This window comes from Xiphophorus maculatus, chromosome 8 (genome assembly GCF_002775205.1).
Source record: "Xiphophorus maculatus strain JP 163 A chromosome 8, X_maculatus-5.0-male, whole genome shotgun sequence".
NCBI lineage: Eukaryota > Metazoa > Chordata > Actinopteri > Cyprinodontiformes > Poeciliidae > Xiphophorus > Xiphophorus maculatus.
In genome coordinates, this window is record NC_036450.1 from 1186017 (window position 1) to 1209901 (window position 23885).

General features: G+C 47.0%; 3 protein-coding genes across 4 annotated transcripts; 2 read left to right on the forward strand and 1 right to left on the reverse strand.

Annotated features, from left to right (window-relative positions):
- Window positions 1–2821: 2821 nt before the first annotated feature.
- spr (sepiapterin reductase) lies at window positions 2822–5471 on the forward strand. The gene is made up of 3 exons (XM_005813813.3): window positions 2822–3137; window positions 4010–4300; window positions 4894–5471. Exons 1-3 carry the CDS (start codon window positions 2822–2824, stop codon window positions 5082–5084), a joined length of 798 nt encoding a protein of 265 aa, XP_005813870.1. The 3' UTR covers window positions 5085–5471.
- Window positions 5472–6958: 1487 nt separating this feature from the next.
- Window positions 6959–14256, forward strand: LOC102228082 (histone-lysine N-methyltransferase Smyd1). Its single transcript, XM_005813812.2, has 10 exons — window positions 6959–7324; window positions 10802–10978; window positions 11290–11503; window positions 11579–11709; window positions 12610–12648; window positions 12738–12924; window positions 12990–13082; window positions 13154–13317; window positions 13795–13963; window positions 14033–14256. Exons 1-10 carry the CDS (start codon window positions 7212–7214, stop codon window positions 14159–14161), a joined length of 1416 nt encoding a protein of 471 aa, XP_005813869.1. The 5' UTR covers window positions 6959–7211; the 3' UTR covers window positions 14162–14256.
- A 105-nt stretch (window positions 14257–14361) lies between these two features.
- dqx1 (DEAQ-box RNA dependent ATPase 1) lies at window positions 14362–23556 on the reverse strand. 2 transcript variants are annotated; one of them, XM_023338304.1, is made up of 12 exons: window positions 23240–23556; window positions 21166–21486; window positions 19715–19908; window positions 19040–19436; window positions 18087–18362; window positions 17910–18009; window positions 17683–17841; window positions 17417–17608; window positions 16745–16870; window positions 16481–16671; window positions 16193–16413; window positions 14362–14994 (listed from the first exon to the last, which is right to left on the reverse strand). In XM_023338304.1, exons 1-12 carry the CDS (start codon window positions 23384–23386, stop codon window positions 14805–14807), a joined length of 2514 nt encoding a protein of 837 aa, XP_023194072.1. In that variant the 5' UTR covers window positions 23387–23556; the 3' UTR covers window positions 14362–14804. The 2 variants fall into 2 exon arrangements, with proteins under 2 accessions (XP_023194072.1, XP_023194073.1); XM_023338305.1 differs by having other exon boundaries at window positions 23256–23342.
- Window positions 23557–23885: the final 329 nt, after the last annotated feature.

Genomic DNA, 23885 nt, shown 5'->3' on the forward strand with positions numbered 1-23885 from the left:
CTCAGAACCGCTGAGGAGGAAATCTGGATCTACACCAGATTTAAATCTCATCTTACAGGAACTTTTTAACAAAACGGTTTTATTTTAGTTTTTATTTCCAGAACCAAAATGTTCTTTTCACCAAACAAACTGGACTTTGTTTGAAATCAGAAACATTTTTGTAATAAAGTTAAAACCAATAAATTATTCAGGATTTTCTGTGAAACGAGACTTTAATAAAACTTTAGGACTGAGTGAAGACACGACCCGGTTCTGGTTCTGTTTCTGCTCTGACGCTGCGGGCCCAAACCCAGAACCACAGAGAAACGAAGCCCAGTTCCCTCCTGGATCCGATCATCATGAGTTCAGCCTGAAAACCGGACCCGCTCAGGACCAGAACCGGGCCGGCTGGTTCTCCAGACAACGATGGAAATCAGGTTTTAAAACACTGGAGGTAAATAGCTGGTTGCTAATGCGCTAATAGCAGAGCTAATATTTTGCTTAGCGCATTAGCTAACTTTGTAAACGTTTAGCTCACTTAGCTTAAATTCTGAAGTGCTAATTTAATTTGGCTGTTTTGTAAAATTAACATCTGAGGCTGAAGTTTTAATTAAATGTAAGGAAACAACAAATGAACAAATGAAATGATGAATACATGAACGAATGTTGTGTTAAGACAGAACGCTTAGCGCATTTAGCTCATTGGATGCTAATGAAACAAATATAAACACAAATTCACATTTATGAATCGGTGAAAATCAACATGGTTCAATTTAGCGCATTAGCATTAGCTTCTGCTAAATACTATTAGCATAAAGTTTTAACGTTAGCAAAACTAATATTAGCATTAATGCTCTAGGGTTAGCACAGCTAGCTTCTGGTTAGCGGGGCCTCCTACTGATCAGTTTATTTTGTTGGGTTTTATTTTCATTTCTGTCAGTTTTCTCGTCAGATTCTCTGGCCGGCAGCTCGATGCTGCAGGTTCAGACGGTTTCCTTCATATATGATGTTATGCAACCAAAACAAGAAGCCAAATCTACAAATAAATATTTTTCTAAATGAAACGTTTTGAAACGTTGTGGAGTGTGTGGAGTAAATGTCTGGAATGGATTGAATGATGAGTTAAAACAAATTACAAATGTAAACCAATTTAAAAAGCTGATTAAAGCAGAGCTCATTTCAAAATATGCTGTATAAGATGTTTAATATCCAATAGGCTATAATGTAATTGATGATATAAATAGTACTTAAAATAATTTTGCATAGTTATACATGATGAAAAAATGGAAAAATCTCTCTTTTTGATGTTATGACAGTTCATTGAAAATACATTGACAAGTAGGAAAGGGGCAGGACATTATAAGATGTATCTTCTACCTGCTCCTTTTCGAACAGAAAATTTTGCATGTCACATGGGCATAATAATTTGTTTCATATTTTATTTCTTAAGTTTGTTTCATTCCATTTTATTTTATTTTATTTTTGATTGTTTTAAAGTCTGTTCGAAATAAATAAATAAATAAAATAAACCCAGAATCTTTCCAGTTTATCTCAGATCAAATCCTAATAAAACATTTGACCAGGTTCTGTATAAAAACTATAAACACTAAAAATAGTCTCTGCTCTCTCACTGCCTTTTAATCTCTGCCCAAATCCTCCAGAACCTTAAAAACCCGATTCTCCACGGATCAGAACCAGAACCGATGGATGTTGTCGCCACACAGGCTGCTTTCAGAACCAGCCGCCTCCAGGGTTCCCCCTCTGGATCCGCATGTTGAGGCGAACTGGGTCAAAACCACCGTGACCAGTGGGAGCTCGTGGTACCGCTGGTACCGACCGCAGCCGCCACTTTCACTTCCCTCATCCCGGGTCCAATCCGTCTGCTGAGGCTGAGATGGTTCAGAACCAGAACCAGAGCCAGACGGACGTCAGAGACGTTGTCATAACTCACATGAAGATGATTCAAAATGAGTCGTTATTAAAGGATCTCCAGCAGCAGTCAGTGTTCCAGTGACTCTACAGAGCCTCTGACTGTAGACTGTACCTGTGTGACGGTCTGATGACACCGTGATGCTAACAGCAGGTGATGTTTGGCAGCAACAGACACATTGTTCTCTAGTCACAGCAGAAATACCTATATTTAAATCAAAGAAAGGTCTAGTAAAAGTAAATTTTCGCCAGTAAAGGTAAGAAGTTACTAACTCACCTCTCTTGACACCATCAGTTGTTGGCAGATCTGCTCATCACCTCCTTTGCTTTTGCTGCTCCAGTCTGGCTGCCTGTTAGAGATGCTGGAGTCGGGGATCAACTTCTTCCTCCTGGATCCATGGAGCTGATTTGGGGTCAAAGTTCAGGCATTTCAAGCTTCAGAAATGCTAATCAGCTGTTCCCAGCTGTAAAAACAACACCCTGTTGCCATGGTTACGCATCACAACAAGCGATGGACAACCGCAGAATGTTAAAGTCAACCTGGACAAACAGGAAACAGTTCAGTGACAAACAGGAAACAGTTCAGTGACAAACAGGAAACAGTTCAGTTTCAAACTGGAAACAGTTCAGTGACTTTAGGATCTGACCCGTTTTATAAATGATAACAGAACCACTGACTGAGGTTCTGATGGGCGGAACCAGATCCTGATCCATAATTACTCTGTAATTATTTGACCCGCTGCGGTATCAGAGATCGTCTCTGCTGACAGAGCGCCCGGCCTCTCCGGTATAAAACCAGGAGATGGCGACAGGGTGGCGGCAGCAGTCAGAGGAACCCCAGAAGAAGAACCGCTGATCCGAACCTCCCGGTGAAGAACCGACTCCTCTTCCTCGGACCTCCGTCGGCCTCATCATGCCTCCTGCCGCGGACCTGGGCCGGGCTCTGTGCGTCATCACCGGGGCCTCCAGAGGCTTCGGCCGGGCCGTGGCCCTGGACCTGTGCCGGCTGGTTCAGCCCGGTTCGGCGCTGGTTCTGGTGGCCCGCTCCGGGGCCGACCTGCGGGCCGTCCAGGCCGAGCTGACCGAGTCCGAGGCGGGCCGAGCCGGCCTGAAGGTGGAGGTGGTGGCGGCGGATGTAGGGAAGGTGGAGAGTCTGGAGAACATCATGAGAACCAGCAGAGAAATTTTTAACGACGAGATGGAGAAAATTATACTGATTAATAACGCAGGTGAGGAAATTAATATTATTATTATTAATATTATTATTATTGTTATTATTAGGTAGGATTTGCATCCTGGTGAGGAACTAAGAAATAAAGTTTAAAAAGTATATATGAACCAGAACCAGAACCAACCGTCTCAGAGACAGTTTCTACCCGACAGCAACAACAAAACTAAAAAACTAAATGCAATCAGAAACAACCATTAATCATCATAAATGATGTATGTGAGAATGTGGCTGTTCTTATTTATTAGTTGTTGTTTTTTTTTAACCAGTTATTTGTTAATTCTTACATTGAGTGTGAATTGTGAGACAGTTATTTTTTGTTTTTAAGCTTATACACCGACTGATGGCACTTTTTAAATTTCGTTGTTCTTGTGACAATAAAGATCGATCTATCTATCTATCTATCTATCTATCTATCTATCTATCTATCTCTATCTCTATCTATCTATCTATCTATCTATCTATCTATCTATCTCTCTCTATCTAAACAGCAAAACATTACAGATGAAAAAATTGAAAGATTTTCAGATAAAAAATGCAAATAAATGTAGACATTACTGAAAAAGATTTTTATGTTCTAGATTTATTTATTAAATGTAAACATTTATGAAAACAATTTTAAAAGACTCATTGATTACAAAAAATTAAATATTTCACAAAAATAAAATATGCTATAAAAAATTACTGATAAATTCCCATCAGCTGCAGCTGATCGGCGGAACCATTGATGATCCGGATCATAAATCTGAAGCTCTGGTGGATCCGATCCGCCTGACGGATCTCAGGCTCCTTTGTCCTCTGGGTTTGGGTCAGAACCAGCGCCTGGTTCCGGTTGGATCGGAACCTCTCTAACCTCTGCTCTCTGTCCCGCAGCCTCTCTGGGCGACGTCTCCAAGTTCGTGAAGGGATTCACGGACATGGCCGAGGTGGACGCCTACCTGTCGCTGAACGTCAGCTCCGCCATGTGCCTGACGGCGCGGCTGCTGCAGGCCTTCCCGCCGCACGCCGGGCTGCGGCGCTGCGTCATCAACGTGTCATCACTCTGCGCCCTGCAGCCGTTCCGCTCCTGGAGCCTTTACTGCACCGGCAAGGCGGCCAGAGACATGATGTTCAAGGTCCTGGCCGAGGAGGAGCCGGAGCTGCGCGTGCTCAGCTACTCTCCAGGTAGGCTGTAAGCTAGCCCTACCTAGCTTTATGGTAGCCTTACCTAGCTTTATGCTAGCTCTACCTGGCTGTAAACTAGCCCTACCTAGCTTTATGGTAGCCTTACCTAGCTTTAAGCTAGCCCTACATAGCTTTATGCTAGCTCTACCTGGCTGTAAGCTAGCTCTACCTAGCTGTAAGCTAGCTCTACCCGGCTGTAAGCTAGCCCTACCTAGCTTTATGGTAGCCATACCTAGCTTTAAGCTAGCCCTATGTAGCTTTATGCTAGCTCTACCTGGCTGTAAGCTAGCTCTACCTAGCTGTAAGCTAGCCCTACCTAGCTTTATGGTAGCCTTACCTAGCTTTAAGCTAGCCCTATATAGCTTTATGCTAGCTCTACCTGGCTGTAAGCTAGCTCTACCTAGCTGTAAGGTAGCTCTACCCGGCTGTAAGCTAGCCCTACCTAGCTTTATGGTAGCCTTACCTAGCTTTAAGCTAGCCCTATATAGCTTTATGCTAGCCCTACCCGGCTGTAAGCTAGCCCTACCTAGCTTTATGCTAGCCTCTCTGTGTTTGTAGCTGTTGATGCGTCTCCTCTGTCCCTCCTGAACCAGGACCGCTGGACACTGAGATGCAGGTGGAGGCCCGGACCAGGACGGCCGACCCGAGCATCAAGAAGACGTTCTCCAACATGTTCGCTCAGGGTCAGCTGCTGACCTGCGAGGCGTCTTCAGCCAAACTGATGAAGCTGCTGCTGGAGGACAAGTTCACCTCCGGAGAACACGTCGACGTCTTCGACGTGTAGCAGCCGCTCACTGCCAAGTCGTTTTATTGTAGCGTCGATGTTGTGATGAAACTTTATAATTGATGTATCTTAATCTGTCACCGTGGAAACGTCCCAACCTGCAGATTAGCTGCTGCTCCTTCAGATTAGCTGTTGCCAGACGTTGGTCACGTCTGACCAGAGGGAGACGGTTCTCCAGTTCTTCATTTTCAAGTTCAGAACCGCTAAACCGTTCAGAATCAGTGACTTAGCAATCGGCATTGGTAAATCAGAATGAGAGAACTGACTAGCGTTAGCTTTGGAGAGGCTAGTGACTAGCATACCAGAGCTGATCACATACTAGCCTACCTTCTGTCTCTGCTGCACATTAGCCTTGGATTGGATAGGATAGCCTGTTCAATGCTAACCCTAGCCTAGCTAAGGCTCTGCCTATGCAATGCTAGTCCTAGCCATGCTAATTTACAGCAGAAGAAGGAGGCTACCCACTAAGTGTCCATCCTAGACATGCTAGTCGTTAGCCTCTCCAAAGCTAACACTAGCTAGTACTCTCCAGAGACGATTGATCAGTTCCAGATGTCGGCCGATTAATCAGATCAGAAACTGGATCCAGAATAGAAGTAGCCTCGTGCTACAAGGAAGTAGCTGCTGCTGGGTCACAACGGTCTTAAATTTGGCACTAATGTCTCGCCTTAGAAGTAGATGTGATAAAACTAGAAGAAAACTCAGAACCTGAAGAACTTTCTTAAAGCTACAGAGAAACTTTTAAAGGTTTTTTTGGATCACAGATGAAACAAACTGAGGAACCAGAGCGGATTGGAAACATGAGAGGTTCTGTTCTGTTCTGATTCTGGACCAGACGCTGCAGTGGAGTCAGAATGAGAAACCTTATGTTGGACGGTGTCCAGATCAAACAGAACCTCGTTAAAGTTTAACCGAGTCCAAACAGAGCAGCTTGGACTTTAAGTTCAACAGGCTGCAGACGCTCCGCCATGTTGGTTCTCTGGTTCTGGACGGGTTTTGGTTTCCTGCTGACTCAGCTGGTTTTTGTGAAACATGAACAGTGAAGATGGAGTTCAGTCTTTAGTAGAATATCTGCTGCAGCATCAGAAACACGACGTGTTTGGGGTTAAAGGTCAGGTTAGAGGTTTGACCTGTATGTCAGTGTTTTCATTGTTGAAACTTTCCTCTGGAACCAGTTTGAAGAAATGTTGTTTCCTCGTCGCCACTGGAGATAAAATGGATCAAAGTTTCCCTGTTTTAGTAAAAACATTCCATGTTTATGGTGCCTTAAAAAGGTCAGAGGTCAGGGACCCTTCCAGAGTTTAAATATTAATGAACTGATCTGATAAATACTGAAGCCATGAAACAGTGAAGCTATTGGAGGATAATAATAATTATTAACATTTCTAAATGTTTTCTCGCCTGACAGACTCTCAGTTTATTTTTCTAAGATGGTTTTGGAAATTGTTTCTTTTGCCCTGATTATAGAAAGTTTAAATATTGTAATAAATCATATTTCACCAGAATGAGGCCTGTCCCTTTAAGAGACGTTGCCGTGGTAACGGTGCGGTTGGGCTTCCTGTCAGGTGACCATGATGGATTCATGAACGGTGATGATCTCACTTCCTGTTTGATAAATGTTATTTTTCCTTCATATTAATTTACATATTTTTATATTAATCAGTTTTTTTGTTTCTGCTTTTTGTTCATCAAATAAACAAATTAAATGATTCAGTTTGTTGATGAAACATTTTCTGGAGACAGATGGAGGTCAGAGGTCAATCACACTGTTTATCCAGGCGTCTGACTCAACTTCCTCCATGTTCTGGTTCATGTCCAGTTGGGTCAGGACGGTCCTGGTTCTAACCCACCCCGTCAGGACGGTTCTGGTTCTGGTCCCGGTTCTGACAGCTCGGTCCGGCCCGGTTCCGGTCCGTCTGCTCTGCTGGCAGCAGCTCCAGCTGATGGACAGCAGCAGCTGCCCGGGACCAAAATACCAGCAGGGGAACCGACCCAAACAAGGGTCGGACCCGTCCTGCCTCAGCAGGTTCCGGTCCGGAGGGGCGGGGCTTCCCGGTTCCCCTGTGGGTCGCACCGAGGAGAGACGGCTGAGTCTCCTTCAGCCCGTCCGGCGGTACCGGTCCGGTCATGGAGCTGTTTGACGCCGGGGTGAAAGGTCGCGGCCTGCGGGCCAGCAGGGAGCTCAGCGCCGGGGAGGTTCTGCTGGCCGAACCGGGCTACGCCGCCGTGGTCTACAGCAGGTGAGCCGGTACCGGACCTCCAGGTGGGACGGGTTCTGCTGCGGTTCAGAGGATTTAAATGCGTTTCTGGGATCTGATCTGGTTACCATGACGACTGTAACATGAACCGGACCGTGACAGGCAGAACCGGACCGGACCGGACTCAGCAGGATCCCAGCTGGGTCATAAAAACATCAAAGGTTCAGGTTCAATAAAATATCTAAAAATCAATAATCAATCCTTCAGTTTGATGATGGATCCGATCACCGATCTCTGATTTGATCTAATCAATAGAAAAACTAAATGTATATAAAACCTGATCTGGTGTGGTTCAGGACTACCAGTTTGTCCTTCAGGACTACCAGTTTGTCCTTCAGGACTACCAGTTTGTCCTTCAGGACTACCAGTTTGTCCGTCACCAGTAAGGTGGGAAGAGGCTGATTTACATCATTTAACTGAAATACAGACAGAAATATTGAACAGATCAATGTTTTTATTGCTGTTGACATGAAATCAATACCTGATCAGTTGATCAGCTGATGTTGGCAACAGAATATAAATACTGAATAGAAATGAAGCGGAACGATTCAGGGATGAAAAGCAGATTATGTCAGATTACAGGAAGCATAAAGTCATAATTTTTCTAGAATACAGATTAATATTAGAATAAAGTAAAGATTTAATGAAAACTTTAGGAAAAATAAATCTAATCAGGATTTAATCTGAGGAACGTTGAGGTTCTGAAGTTCTGCTTTGGTATCGGTGTTAGAAAAAAAATAATTTTTTAACTGATCAGATTATCAATAATCAGACGATTGAACAAACAAATGAATCTAATTAGAAGAATCAATCAGATCTCAAACAGCTTTTCCTCATTAAAATAACTTTTTCATGCAATTTTATGACTTTCTTTAAAATAATTTTTATTCTCGTATTCATAAACTAATTCTCATAATCTCATCTTAATACTAAGAAAACCATAAAAAACTAAAAACCGGACCAGAACCAGGGCCGGCCCTAGCCTGCGTGGGGCCCTGAGCCAAATGTGGTTTTGGGTTCCTCTGGTTCTGCTAACAATGTGGACCGACTGCAGCCAGAATATTAGATCATTAACACCCTGCTATAAACTTATTGCATCTCTAGCTGTGCAGTTTACAGGACAGTGAACCGTCGCTACATCGCGGTTAAATCTCACCGCTTCACGGATTTCCACCTGCATTGTGTTCTGCATTCTGATTGGCTAAACAGTCTCTCCGCTTCTTCTCTACCTGTGTGTCAACAACGTTGCGGTTTAATATGTACACATACGTAAAACAGCTTGCCATATTTAACATAATCGATGGTGGCATGTCGGTTTATAAGAATCTTTTTGCCCAGAAGAAAAAAGAGCGACAGCAGCTACCGATAACTATGATATTCTCTCGATAAAACACACCTGCACCGCGGGCTGTAGAAGAAAAAACGCTACAGAACGAAGTCAGGCTGCAGCGGCTCAGTCAGAACAGCAGTGAAATACACGAGAGTCACTATTTGTCCTACTGTACTTTGTTTTGTTTTTTTATTTTCTCCCGTTCTAATCCAATAACTCGGGTCTCGGTGGGGCGGCGCTGATCTCCGCAATTCGGGCAGGGAATCCGCTTTCAGTTCATATTAAATTATTATTTTACAGTACAGTAGTTATTTGTAAAAAAAAAAGAAAAGTTTATAGAGTACTTTTTATTTGTCAAAAATGTTTGGGCCTGTAAAAAGGTTTTGTTCTTTGGTTTCAATGTATTATGGAGTATTTTATTGTATAATAATTATAAAAAAATAAAGGTTCCTACTTCATGGATTTCGCGGTTCTTTCTGGAACGTAACGCCGCGAAAAACGAGGGTTCACTGTATAAACATGTTTAATAAGATTCATTGATTCACCAGCTGATTTATCCACCTGTTGATTTCTGGGAGCCGATTTCCTTCATTTTGGGGCATCGTGATCGGCTGATTCTTACATGTGAAGCTGATCTGATCTTCATCAGCAAAGGTTTATAAATCATCTCTGTCCTCTTCTGCTCTGCAGTGAGACGTTTGACTGACCGACAGACCAGGTCTGAACGTTTACAGCTAACAATATTCATTGTTAGCAACTCAGTGACTTTCTTGCTACATTTAGCAACATTTCAGACAAAGAAAATTAATTTCAGCCAAAATCAGCAGGTCAGGCTTTTAAAGATCGGTAACCAGGGATCGGCCAGAAAACTGCAATCGGTGCAGCTCTACACATATTCATGACATTCTTTGATTAAATTAATTTCTCTTAAGCGTTACTCCAACAGCTAAAATGTAATTTACACCAGGTGAGTTTTTCTCCCCTGAGAATATGGACCGGTACCGGTACCGGACTGATTCTGAGCCTTCAAATGATTTTAACAGAAGTTTCTCATAACTTAGAAGTTGATGTAAAAATAATGTTTTAGCCACTAAATGATTTTGCTCAGCAGCAAACAACATAGAGCAGCTCATCATGTAGCAGCTTGTAGCCTGACGGAAAAACATTTAGCTAACAATGTCAAACATTGACAAGTTTTAATTATTCTTATTAAACATTCTTATTGAAGCCAAAATAGCTCAGAAATATCCAGAGCCACCATGAGAATCAACTCATTTAAAGTTTAAACTCTAGCATAAATGTTTACTGCTGAACTGGACCGGTCCAGGTCGCTATCAAGCTAATGTTCTGTTAGCAGCTTTACTAATCTTTACATTACATTAGCAAGGCTCATTAAAACCTTTATCTTGGCTTTTTCTATTCTTCCTCTTTCTTTTCTCCCTCCCTGAAGGATCAGTCCTTTTCTGAGACATACTGTAGTTTTACTAACTTAACTTCTGACCTTTGGACCTTTGGATGTTCTGAACGTTCAGCTCGGTACCGGGGAAGCGTGCGGTACCTACCGCGGCCACCAGGGGGCCCCAAGAGCAATTTATTTATTTTTCTTTTTATCAATAAAATAATAATTTCTACATAGATTATTAAATATATATTATTGTAAAAACAAATCACTTCATGGTGAAATTGTGTGTTTTTGATATTATAATGACAGAATCTTTTACTAAAACAAAAATAAAAATCAGCTCCATTCAGGGGCCCCTAAGTGGCCCTGGGGCCTTCAGCGGCTGCTTAGTTTGCTTACGCCTTGGGCCGGCCCTGCCTGAAGGTTCTGTTGACCCGTCAGATCTGCTGTTTCCACTCAGTGACTGTTGGACCAGTCACAGAGATGCTGCGGCTCCTCCTATCCCATAATGGTGGGAATCACCATGGCAACCAGAGACATTCATCTCAGTCATGATTTATATCACCAGCAGTTTAACCGTCTCATTTAGCTGTTATCATAGAGAACAGTTTCTGTATTTGTAGTATTTTTGCATCTAAAGCAAATGGAGCAGATCCAGAACCTGGATTAGCGCTGTAGCTTAGCATGCTAGCTGCTAACATCTTTCCACGGCTGTACTTTGTCCCAGTTTGGCCTCCCAGGTGTGCCACAGCTGTTTCCGTCGCCAGGCCAACCTGCACCGCTGCGCCCAGTGCCGCTTCGCCCACTACTGCGACCGGACCTGCCAGACGGCCGGATGGGACGAACACAAGCAGGAGTGTGCCGCCATCAGGAAACTCGGGGCGGCGCCCAACGAGAACGTCCGGTGAGGAGGGACGACCTCTGGTCCTGGTGGGACTACAGGCCGGAGACGGTGGAGTCTGGTTTGTTTTGGGACATTTTGTCTCGTAATCGGTCAGAAAGAACTAAAGTCCTGAATGGATCTTGGAACTGGTGCAGAAAAATCAGATTAAATTAAACTGATAATTCATCAGTTCATGTTGGAGACTCTAAACATCAGAGCTGAAGGTTTGGGAGTTTTCCACAAAGGCAAATGCTAAAGATTTGAACATTGTTGCTAACCTTGAGTCCATGTTACCTGTTAACCTGAGTTTGTTGGGCTGCCTCTCCCTGCAGTCTGGCCGGCCGGCTGCTGTGGCGCAGGAACAGAGACCAGGGTTTGGCGTCGGACAGCCAGCTGCTGGCCGTGGACCAGCTGCAGGATCATCTCCAGGATCTGCCTGAAGACGAGCTGAAGAGGCTGCAGGCGGACGTCCAGACCTTCCTGAGGTTCTGGTCCTGTGGGACGAAGCAGCACCCAGCCGACTTCATCTGCCACGTCTTCGGCCTTGTCAGTCGGCCCTCCTCCGCCGTGACGCTCCGCCGGTCTGCTGACCTCTCCGCTGACCTCTCTGTGTCTCTGCAGATTAAATCCAACGGACTGACGCTTCCCGACCAGAGAGGTCTGCAGACGGTCGGTCTGGGACTTTTCCCCAATCTGAGCCTCGTCAACCACGACTGCTGGCCCAACTGCACCGCCACCCTCAACCACGGAAAGTAGGTGATTCCTAGGTTGGATGTAGATACGGTTGATGTGAAGGTTCTGTGGAGGTTCTGGAAACAGCTTTGAGAAGTTTAAGGGTCAGAAGGAGTCACTCTGAAACAAAAAGCTCCCATTAAATCTGTCAGACTCTAAAGCTGACATCACGGTTCCAGAAGACTGGGAAACATTTCAGATTCATGCAACATGTTTGTAATTTTCTGCAGTTCAGGACGTGTGGGAGGTGAGACAGCGGTGAGGTGTGAGGTAGGAGGGACAGATGAAAAAACTCAGACTGTTTGCAGACGATTCTGTGATCTGCTTCCAGAAGGAAACCTGAAGGTCGGATCAACGTTTGGATTCTCTTCACTTCACTTTGAACAGAAATTAATTCACCAGATTAACATTAACTGGTCCTGATGTCCAAAATCAGCCAAAGATAAACTGATGAGAAACTTTGCTCTTAGTTTTGGGTGTTTTGTGGAACCTTTCAGGGATTCAGACCGGGTCTCTGGTTCTGAACAGCTCGGTGGACAACAATCCACTGATCCAGATTCAGGTGTTTCTCTGAATCCTAACAAACCTGATCCAGACTTGGACAGTCCAGTTCTGTGCCCATCTACAGAAAGTCACTGGATGAACGGCAAACCGGTCCAAACCGGACAGGAGCCCAGTCCCACACAGGACAGACAAACATTCACGCTCTTAAGGACAAACTATAGAGACCAACCAGACTGGTCTGTTGGAGACCAGAGGAAGATGGTTGGACATCCTCAGAGGACGGACAGTAGACATGTTGGATGATCCAACTGCAGTTTGATAGTTTGAAGACAGATTCAGTCCATCTGGTGTCCGTTAGAGGACACGGACTCATCGTCTCTCACAGAAATAAACATTTCAATGTTTGTCTTTTGCAGCCAATCAGCTGTGAACTCCACCCTCCACTCTCCGCTGAGGTGCGTACCACCGATCATTCCCACCGGACCCGGCCAGTAACCAGCTCCACTCGACCAGAACTGAGGTCTTCCTCCGTTGGTCTGTGCAGGATGGAGCTGCGCGCGCTGGGGAGGATCTGCCAGGGCGAGGAGCTGACCATCAGCTACGTGGACGTCCTGAACCTGTCGGCGGATCGGCAGAAACAGCTGAAGGAGCGTTTCCACTTCGACTGCAGCTGCGATCACTGCAGCCACCATGTTGGTGACGACCTGATGGCAGCAGCTGCCGAGGCAAAGGTCAGTGAAACGTTCTGGGTTCTTCAGGATGTCACCTTCCTCTCCTCACCGGGTTTTCCTCACAGCCCTCTGCGGATGCGGTGAAAGAAGTCAGCGCCTTCAGTAAGGAAACTCTGGAGAAGGTTGAGAAAGCTCGAGGAGACGGAGATCACAGCCAGGTAGGCTGTCCTGCGCCCTGCTGCTCCGTCTCTGAACGTCTCAGTCTGAGTGATTCTCTGCTGCCTCTCAGGTGTTGAAGTTGTGCCAGGAGTGTCTGGAGAAGCAGCAGGACGTCCTGGCCGACACTCACCTGTACAAACTCAAGGTTCTGTCCGTCCTGGCCGAGGTACTGACCCACCACAGGAAGTTCTCTGAAGCTGCAGGATACGCTCGCAAGATGGTGGAAGGATACACGTGAGTACATCGGCTCCAGAACATCAAGCAAACGTAAAGTCTGAATGTTCCTGTAGGCTGTTTCACACCTGATGGTCCAGGAGACTCGGTACAACTGGGACCAAAGGAGAAACAGAACCAGCTGCTGTGGTTCTGACCCAAACCAACCTGTTCCCCTCCTGGCCTGTGGGGGCGCTGCACCAAGAACCACTGAAGGAAACGACACAAAAACCTCTGAAGACACTGAGAGCAACTTCCTTTTTCACCAGATGGAAACAAGATGGAGGCGTTAGTTTTAGAGGATTTCTCTTTAGTCTTTGGCTGAAGACCAAAGAGAAATCAACCGAACCGAACCGGACCAGAGTTCAGTTAGCATTCACACCAGAACCGGACTTTGACTAGACAGACGGACAGGAGTTGGGTTAAAGCGGGCTGAATGGTGGGGATGCATCCTGAAGGTCTGACTCTGGTCTTCTCTCTGTCCTTCCTCCCAAACAGGAAGTTGTACCACCCAAACAGCGCCCAGCTGGGCCTGGCCCTGATGAGGTCAGGGGTCACCCACTGGCACGCTGGGCAGGTGGAGGTCAGCCACAAGATGATCTGTGAGGCTTACCGCATCATGATGGTCACGCACGGGCCGAACCACTCCATCACCAAAGACCTGGAGGTACTTCCTGCTGCGTCCAGGTCAGTTCTGCAGGATGACCGGTTCCTAACCCGACTCCGTTCCCTCCAGTCCATCCGGTCCCAGACGGAGGTGGAGCTGAAGGCGCTGAAGGAGAACGTCCTGGACATGAAGAGCCTGCCGGTGACCAGCAGCAGCTCCGCCGAGGGAAACGCCAAGGACTTCCTCCGGCAGCAGTGACCGCTCTGACGGCGAGCGGACTTTACCGGGTTTACCAGAACCACTGCAGACAGAAAATATGGAAATATCTGCAATAAAACTGGAGCCTTTCATGATTTCATCTCCGTTTTTATGAATATTAGAGGATGAACTTACCTCCTGATTCTGTCCGAGGTTTTTCCTTCAGAAACTTGAATCAGGAATAAATATTCATAAAAATGTTCATATTTCAAACATGATCATTTTATTTATACTGCTAATAAAAACAACAGACAGGAAACGCCGAGTTAGGAAGCCAGACTGGCTCTGAGAAACGTGATGATCTCAGGAAACCTCGGTGTCATAGAGAGGAAACAGAACCGCAGTGATCCGATTCGGGTTCTGGATGAACTGAAAAAAACTTCACTTCCTGTTTTTAATTTTTAAAAAAACCTAACACTCAACAGAAACACCGAAACCACTCATTAAATAAGTTTAAAATCTTAAATTAAAACAGGAAATAGAAAAGAATTAGTGTGAATGTTCTTCAGCAGCTGCATACGAGTCAAACTCCTGGATTAGTTTTTATTCCAGCAGAAGTCCAGATTAAAGTTCAGAATAAACCTGATTACAGAACCAGAACCAGAACCAGAACCATTCCTCTGAAAGCCCCGCCCCCTGCGTCTCATTGGACGACGCACAGCTCTGTGCTGGACTGGTTGTGAGTCTCGGCCGTTTTGTCTTTCTGAGTCCTGTCTCCTGAGTCCGGCTGGCCTGCAGGGGGCGCTACGCTCCGCCGCAGCTCCATCAGCAGCTCCTTCCCGTCGCTCGCCGGCAGGTTTCCCAGGAAGTACTGAGGCGCCAACTCCACCAGCCTGACAGAGGAAACAGAGAAACAATAAACTAACAGTTTATTATCCATCCTGAAACATTCAGGGTTATGTTGACGATCTCAGATTTAGATTTTCATGTTGAACCATCACAGCGTTTAACTCCTAAAAACTGAAGTTTTAATGATTTCTTAAGACAAATTTGACCAATTTTTCCCTTTCAGTTAGAAAATGGAAAAATTTAGAGATTAGATAACAGACGGTACAAATTAACCATTACTGCTCTGGCATTAGCATGCTAATGATCAAACTAGCATGCTAATGATCAAACTAGCATGCTAATGATCAAACTAGCATACTAATGTTGATCTCTGTGGATAATTATGTTGATATTTTGGCTCGTTCGTCCTGCAGGCTGTGATGTGAACATTCAGGTTAGCAGGTTCCTGACGGAGTTTCATTGTGTCTGATGCTAGCAGGATAATTATGACGGATTAAAGCTTCGGACGAGAGTTAAGATACGAAATGTGATCAGCGATCAATAAATCTGGTAGAGATAATAAAAATTAATGACATTTGTTCTTATTTAGGAAAAAGTTAAATAATAAGAATATTAAAACACATGTTGGCCGAACAGCTGGAGGTGATTTGGCCACATGATGGAAAATGGAAGAAAGAGACGGGTCCGTTTATAGGACAGTAAAGAGTCGAGGTTCTGTAAGTCGGCTTGGTCCCCCGCCTCTCAGTTTCTATAAAGTTATTTTTAAAGTTATTTTTAGACGCTCAGAAACATTTAAATATGCATTTCCCTGAGTGGCCACCTGATGGCGCTGCTGGTGATAAATCAACCCAAACTGACCTGATCAACCTGAGTGTCTCTTTAAGAACTAATTCTGCCTCTGATCAGAGTTTTATCAATAAAATAGTTTTGAAATGATCAATCTGATTAATCGCAATGAATCGATTATTGAAACAAACTAATTGATTAATCATTAACTGCAGAATACAGACTCTGTTTTTTAATCAGCTGCTCTGACTGATTAAAAAACAGTCAGAGCAAAGTAAACAAAATATAGAAACATTTTGCATATAATTAATCACCAAAATAACCAATTATTCGTCATAATAATTGATTAATCACCAGATTAACAGATTAATCATCAGATTATTTGACAGAATAATCTCTAGCTGCGTCTCTGTCGTCTTTCTGTGAGGAATAAAGTCGGCAGAGATTCAGACTCACATCTGGGGATGAACCTCGGAGGCGATGCGGATGCAGTTGTCCCGGGAGACGGTGAACTCGTGGTAGAGGACCCAGTTGGGAGGACTGGGAGGACTGGGTGGACTGGGAGGTGAAGTGGGAGGCGGCTGCCGGCAGCGGTAGGAGGAGAACGGGTGGAGGTGAGCGACGTGGCGATGGGTCAGCAGGAGGTAGTTACCGGACCCGTCCACATCGTGAGCCACCTGAGGAAGAGGAGGAGGTGAGGCAGGTGATGACGCAGGGGGCGGGGCTTCTGACGGCTGTACTCACTTTGAGGAAGAAGCCTGAGATGAGGGCGCGTTTGATATTGGTGCAGTTGTCCTGGCAACCGAAGGCAGGCGGGGAAACAGGAAGCTCAATCCTCTGCATGACCTCCAGAAGCTCCGCCCTGATGACCCCGGCGAGCCGCAGCGCCGCGTGGCTCAGGAAGGCGGCGCTGCACCACGCCTCGTCCTCGTTATCTGTGGGGACAACGGAGGGACGTCAGGAGACGGAGACACTGGGACAGCGGACATGGAGGCCGGCGGGACGCACGCTCCAGGAAGGCGTTGTAGACGTTGATGAGGGTCAGGTGATCGCCTTCCGGGTGCAGCAGGGGGCGCCAGGCAGAGACGGCAGCTTCCTGTCTGCTGGGATCCGGGGACAGGAAGCAGGAAGGAGCTGGAACAGAAACGGTCCAGTCAGAGACGGACGGACAGACGGACGCTTCAGTCCTCAGTAGTCCAGGTTCACTTCCTTCCTCGTCTTTCTTTCCTCCTCTTGTTTCATTCATTTCATCCAGTGGTGAGCAGACTTCTGCTAATGCGCTATTAGCTTAGCTAAGTTTTCGTTAGCACACTTAGCATCTTACAAGTTAATTTTTCCCAGATACATTTTGAAATGCTAATTTACTAAATGTCTGGTTAGTGTAGAGATTTAGCTTTAGCTTCTGCTACGTTCTACAACTTGGTATAGCATTTTTAGCATTAGTTTATACTGAATACTATGTTGGTATAGCATTTAGCATTAGCTTCCCTTAATATTAAAACGCTATAGCATTAGCTTATGCTAAATACCATGTTGGAGTAGTGATTTAGCGTTTAGCTGTTTAGTTAGCGGTGCTAGCTATCTCGTTCCTTCTTCCTTCCTCTGCTCTCAGACAGTAAAACCCGTCAGTCTACAGACCGACTCTCTGCTGATGAAGACCTCCTTCCTGCTCTTCCTCACCTGTCAGCATGGCGGCGATGGTGAGCAGCTCCTCCACGCAGTCGTACTCGCAGGCGGCGATTAGCGCTTTAGCTAGCGGCGGCTCCAGCGGCAGCTCCGACATGATGATCCCGACCTCCGACAGATTCCCGTCGTCGTCCAGAGCGGCCAGGTAGTCCAGGTCCTCCAGGGCCTGCATGAGGGCCTCAGGAGCTGCAGGGACAGCGGCATCAGAACCGGGACCTGGACCGAGAACCACGACTAGACCCAGACCCAGCAGGCGGTACCTGGCCGGTCCAGGAACTTGCACTGGCCCATGTCTGCGATGTCGAGCCTCTTCAGCAGCAGAACCAGGTGGCTCAGGTTCTCCTCGGTGACTCTGGGCCCGCGGGCCTCCGCCATGTCGGACTCGTACCGGGCCTGGGAGTACAGCCGCAGACACAGCCCTGACACAGGGGGACACGCCGTCAGGGAAACCCGCCCGATCCACCAGAACCAGAACCTGTGGACCTACCGGACAGCTGGCTGTTGACCCGCTGGGTCCTCATGTCCGCCTGGTGCCGGCTGATACTCCTCAGGACCTGGGAGTTGGCTCGGATCTGAGGGTTGTAAACCTGGAAGCCGCACAGAGAGAAGCTTCTGGTTCAGAACCGACCCGACCCAGGTCCCAGGGTTCTCCACCAGAACTCACCGTCTTCAGCTGCAGACCCGTGTCCACCACGTAGCGGACCCCCTGCAGGGAGAACGACGCCTCTCCCAGCGCGTCGCAGAGGATCACCTTCCTCCTGACGCCACCATCACCCTCAGACGGGTCGTCGTCCTTCGGCTCGGCGCCGGGACCGGACTCGTAGACCCGCTGGGCCAGGCCGGCCAGGCCAGAGTGGAGCGGGAGGAACCGGAGCGAACCGAGCTGAGGACTCAGAGCCAGAGACTCCTTCTGCAGCAGAACTAGACACTCCTCCACCTCCTGCAGCGACACGGAAAACCGGATCAATCCAAACGTTCGATTCCTTCCTTCCCTGAACATTACTGCCCCCGGTGGTCAGCAGCAGGAACTGCAGCACTCCTCCTAGCTAACATCCTGCTAACGCCACTTCCTGTTTCCTGGAGAGGAAACTAAAGGGTTAACCTTGCAGGTTCCTTTGTGTTCAAACTGCAGCAGAACCGGGTCAGTCGGACCGGTTCCCCTTTGTTTAAATCACAAAACCAACAGAACCGGCGGATCGCTGACAGCTCTCAGGTTTCACCTTTACTGGGTCACAGCAGCTGATTTACCAGCAGAAACTAATTCACAAATCATGAATGAATGTCATATTTCTATAATATCTCAGTATTTTGTTATTAATATCTCTATATTTTATTAACATTTCTATATTTTTATTAATATCTCTATATATTTTTTTTTTTCTCCAAAGAGTTTTTGCGGCGCTAGCGGCTCGTATTTTTCCACAGTAGGCAGACAGGAAGGAGGGTGAGGAGAGGGGGGAAGACATGCGGCAAAGGTCTTCGGGACCGGGAGTCGAACCCGCGACGTCCGCGTCAAGGACTAAGGCCTCCAAACGTGGGGCGTGCTAACCCGCTGCGCCACCACAGCACGCCCCATCTCTATATTTTTATATAAAACTCTATATTGTTGCCGTCTACCTGGGCGTCGGCCAGGAACACCATCATGTCTCCCTCCTCTCCTCTGCGGTGCAGGTCCAGCACCATGTGGCAGGCGGCAGACACCGGCTCCTTCCCAGAGGAAAGCTCCCGGTACATCACCTCCACCTGGTGGTGCGGGGGCCGTTCGGGGCCGTCCAGGGCCAGGTGTGGGACGCCGGGCCCCAGGAAGGCGGCGAGGCGCGGCGCCAGCGTCGGGTGGGCGAGGAGGACGACCCTGAAGCCGTCGGGTCGCTGGCGGCAGACGTCGCACAGCAGGCCCAGCAGTACGTCGGTGGGAACGGTTCGCTCCTGCAGCTCGTCCAGAACCACCAGGTGGTACTGCCGCAGCAACGGGTCCGACATCATTTCCTCCAGCAGCAGCGCGTCGCTGATGAACCTGTAGAGGAAAGAGAGAGAGAGCGAGCAAGGATTAATCTTACGGGATTCAAACCAACAACTTAAAGGGCCATTAAAGGAGACATTGCGTGTTTTCCAGACCAAAACTAAAAAATAAACTGATTCCTTGACAGACTTGATATGAACTCGTTCACATTAGAAACATTTTCTCTGGTTGGTGCAGATCGTTGTTAAGCTGGACGTTTCTCTCTGATTTGCTGTTTAAGACAAACCGATTGGCTGTTTGACAGAACAACCTGACCTGAAGGTCCTCCTCACCTGAGCAGGGTGTCAGGTGTGCAGCTGTCGTCATGCGACACCCGGTATCCGACCTCCAGGCCCAGACTCAGGTCCATCTCGTCGGCCACGCGCAGCGCCAGGCTCAGCGCCGCCTCAGGGTGCGGCTGGGAGCAGCAGACCAGGCCGTGGGAAAACTCAAAGGACAGGCAGAACTCCACGCACCACTGGGCCACCTGCAGAGAGGGGGCGCTGCTGAGCACAGAGCAGCAACATGAACGCTTCCTGCTCCGGATCAGAACCTGAACAAACATCCCAGGATAAAAACTCTCTCATCCACAACCAGAAACCAAACAAACATCACATCCTGGAGATCACAGTCAATATTTGAACAGAGATCAAGCAGCGGGCGAGGTCACCATGGCAACAGACTGGGGTCAAAGGTGAACCTGCAACAGGAAGGAAGCTGAAAGGAGGGCAGGGCGTCTCTGGCTGAATGGAGCTTCAGGTTACAGCAGGGACTAAATTCAATCTTGACGTCCATTAGCCTGAAGGGAGAGGCGTTACCATGGCAACCAGGTCATCCCAGCAAGACGGGAGTCAAAGCGCTACAGGTGAAACGTCTGCTGGTCTGAAAACTACAACATGCTCAGTTTTAAATACAGGGAACTGATTCACTTCTCTAATCTGTCGGTGCTTCCACTTTGTCATAAACTGTTTGGAAACTAAAATTATTAGTTTTTGTTGTTCTGATCCAATCAGGAGCAACTAGTTCTACTGAAACCTCCTAAAGTTAATCCAGGAACCAGCAGTGGGAATGCTAGCTAAAGGTTAGCTCCAACAACACTAAACATTAACATAAACATTAGACATGCTAATGCTAAATGCTAACAAGGTATTTATACAAACTAATGCTGGAGCTCCGTATCAACAGTATTAGTATTAGGGGAAGGTGCTAAATATTTTAAAGTTACCAAAAAGCACTAAACTAGAAATTGGCTCCACTTTTAGCGGATTAGCAGAAGTTTGCCCCCTACTGGCAGGAACAAGTTTATGGTAGCTAAACTAAAGTAAAGCAGGCTTGGCAGCTCCTGTCTGCTGGGTTCCTGTGACCCCATGACCTCCAGGCTGCGGCTGCCGAGCCGCCGTGTCCATCCGTTGGTCTGAATCTCACAGTGAGGAAGAGGAGCTGCACGTTTAGTTTGTCTGTTTATTCTCCGTCTCAGGTTGGTGGCTCTGGCAGCTGTTGGTATTTTGTGGGGTCAAAATATCCCACAAAATTAATAAACATCTAAAGTTTATGAAAACTTTAGAATATGAATATATCTTCCTACAGATTGGTGCTGATCCAGATTCAGATCCTGATTGGTTCCTCATGTCTTTTCTTCACCTCATATCACTGAAGGTTTGGTGATATGGATCTCTGCCCCCTACAGAGCTAACGTGGCTAGCCTTCCCTGCTAGCCTTCCCTGCTAACAGCAGCGTTTCCTACCTGTGTGCTCTTCCCGGCTCCACTGGGCCCGCTCAGCAGCACCATGCTGTGGCTCTCCAGATGCTCCAGGAAGCTCTGACGCAGCCGCCACACCGGCAGCCGCCGCCGCTCCTCCAGCAGGGCGTAGTAACGCGAGGAGAAGGGCAGGCCGTCGTACGGGTTGACCTCCAGGTCGCCCAGGCCTTCCTCCTCACCGTCATCATCGTCCAGATCCCCGGACAGCAGCGACGAGACGGACAGCGAGTCCAGAGCGGAGGGAGCGGAGCCAATGGGCTGCGACGGAGGCGATGACATCATCAGTTCATAGGGGGAGGAGCCTACCTGTAGAGGAGGAGAGGAGGACTGATGGTCGTCATGGCAACATGAACCAACAGATTCATCAATACTTTTATCAGGCAAGAATCTCATCCAGAACCATCCAGGTCCAGATTCTGAGCTCTGATTGGTCAGAAACCAGGAAGTTCTGGTCAGTCCAGTCAGAGCTGGTGGTTCCAGGTCTGGGTTCATTTCAAATTAAAGGTGAATTTATTTAGTTACCTTCATAACAATAAAATATTCCTCGTAGTATCAGTGACTTTCTGGGAAGAAACGTTTTAACGTTTTAACGTTTTAACATTTTAATGTTTTATGTTTTATGCAAACCAAGAGGAGAATCAGCCAAATTATGAAGCTGATCCCTCTGCTGTCCTGTAGGGGCGCTGTGGAGCGACTCGGGTCAGAACCAGAACCACAAACTGAGACGAAACGGACCTCTGGGGTTAAACATGTAATGTTTCTGCAGAACCAGAGCCAGAGCCAGAACCAGAACCAGAACCAGAACCAGAACCAGAACCGGGCCGGTATCGCTGGTGTTCAGCAGTATCTGGTCTGATGATTCTCTGGAGACGAAGAAGTTTAAAACCATCTGAGCTCAGATGAAGGGAGACACTAAAATTCTTCATCCGGTCCGGTTCCGGTCCGAGGATTAAACTTAGATTATCGTTAGGAAAACTCCGGGTCAGATGTTTTATTAAAACCCGGGCCGGTCCGCCGCGGGGCATGAAACCGGGTCATTAAAAACAGAAATGAAAACCGACAGAATCCAAACGGTGAAAACAACCTGCAGCCGTTTCTACAGAACCACACAGAACCGAGTCCAGAGAATCTGCAGAACAATCCAGAAAATACAAGAACTAAATCCTGAAACTGTAGAATAAAATCCAAGTTTATCAGAACCTAAAGTATCCGTGTTTAACTCCAGACTGGACCCAAAGGAGCTGCTGGTTCTGACAGAACTGGGTCAGAACATCTGGTTTCAGAACACTTCCACATGACATCATAACTCAGATCCTCCAGTTTCATTAAAAGGTGATGCTGCGGGCTGGAAGGCTCTGCAGTAGCAGTCTGTGTAGCAGCCCATCTGAAGAGGCCTCTGACTGAAGACTGTAGCTGTGTCCCGACGCGCTAACGGCTCAACACCAACATGTCCTGAATGACATCATCAGCTGTCAGCAGCTCTGCTGATCCTCCTCCTTTGCTCTTGCTGCTCCTCTTTAAACCTCTGCCTGAGTGAGACGGTTTGGGGTCATAGTTCAATTACTTAAGGTATTGAGATGCTAATCAGCTGCTACCAGCTGTAAAAATGATACCTTGTTGCCACGGTTACGCATCATTACTGTCTGAAAGTAAAAAAGCAGAAATCCAGAGGCTGAAAGGAGGACAGATCCTTTCAGGTCTGGTCATAATGTTTTGCCTGGTTTAGAGAATGTGGATCAGTGCGACGTGGATGCTCCAGGAGGTCAAAGGTCACCTGTTCTGACTGACCAAAGGGCGGAGCCACATCACCACCCGCAGACCTTCAGCTCCAGGTGACCAACCTCCATAAATGAGAAGCTAAAATGTCCCTGCGGTCTTTGAACACAACAGAATTTAGAGGCTTTTTAGCTTTTAGCAATAAACAGTTAATATTCAGCCAGAAGCAGCGAGTCAGCTGACGGTCACAGCAGCGCCAGTTAACCAGGAAGAACCAGAATTTACCAGAATAACCTAAAAACTAAGCAGAAGTACCCGGTTAACCTGTCCGCCCGCCCCCTACCTGCTCTGAGTCATACCGGGAGACAGGTGAGGAAACCCGGGGAGACGCTCCACCTTCAGCCCGCTGCTGCCGTCGTGTCAGTCCGCTCCGAACATACCGAGCACCAGCTGGAGAAGAACCGCGACAGGAGGCAGAAAGGGCGGGCATCCGCTCCCCGAGCGACCCTGCCGATCCTGGCCGCTGTTGGTGCTTCACCTGACGGCTCCCAGAGACAACAAGAGGCGGAGGAGGAGTCCGGCTGCTTCAGCGACCAGCCGCCATCTTGGCTCTGCGCTGTCAAAGCCCGCGGTGCCTTCAGGTGTCCTCGGACACCGCAGTGACGGAACCGAACGACACGGAGCGCTTGAAGGGACACCTCACTAACAATCATTTCGCTTTTATTTCAGTAAAATCAAATAAATAAATGTTTACTCAACAACACAAATATTTAACTTTAATTTTGAATAAATTATTATTTAAATTTTCTATTTTTCAGAAGGAATCAAGTCGGTCAGCTTTTCTGCCACAATGACAGTAAAAATTGGAAAATAGTTTTTTTGCACTTCCTCCTAAGTTTGTCTCTGACATTAAAATGTGTTGTTTGAGCATTGTAAAGTAAAAAAAGGCAAAAACATAAAAATCCTGTGGTAATATTTTTTCACAGCTC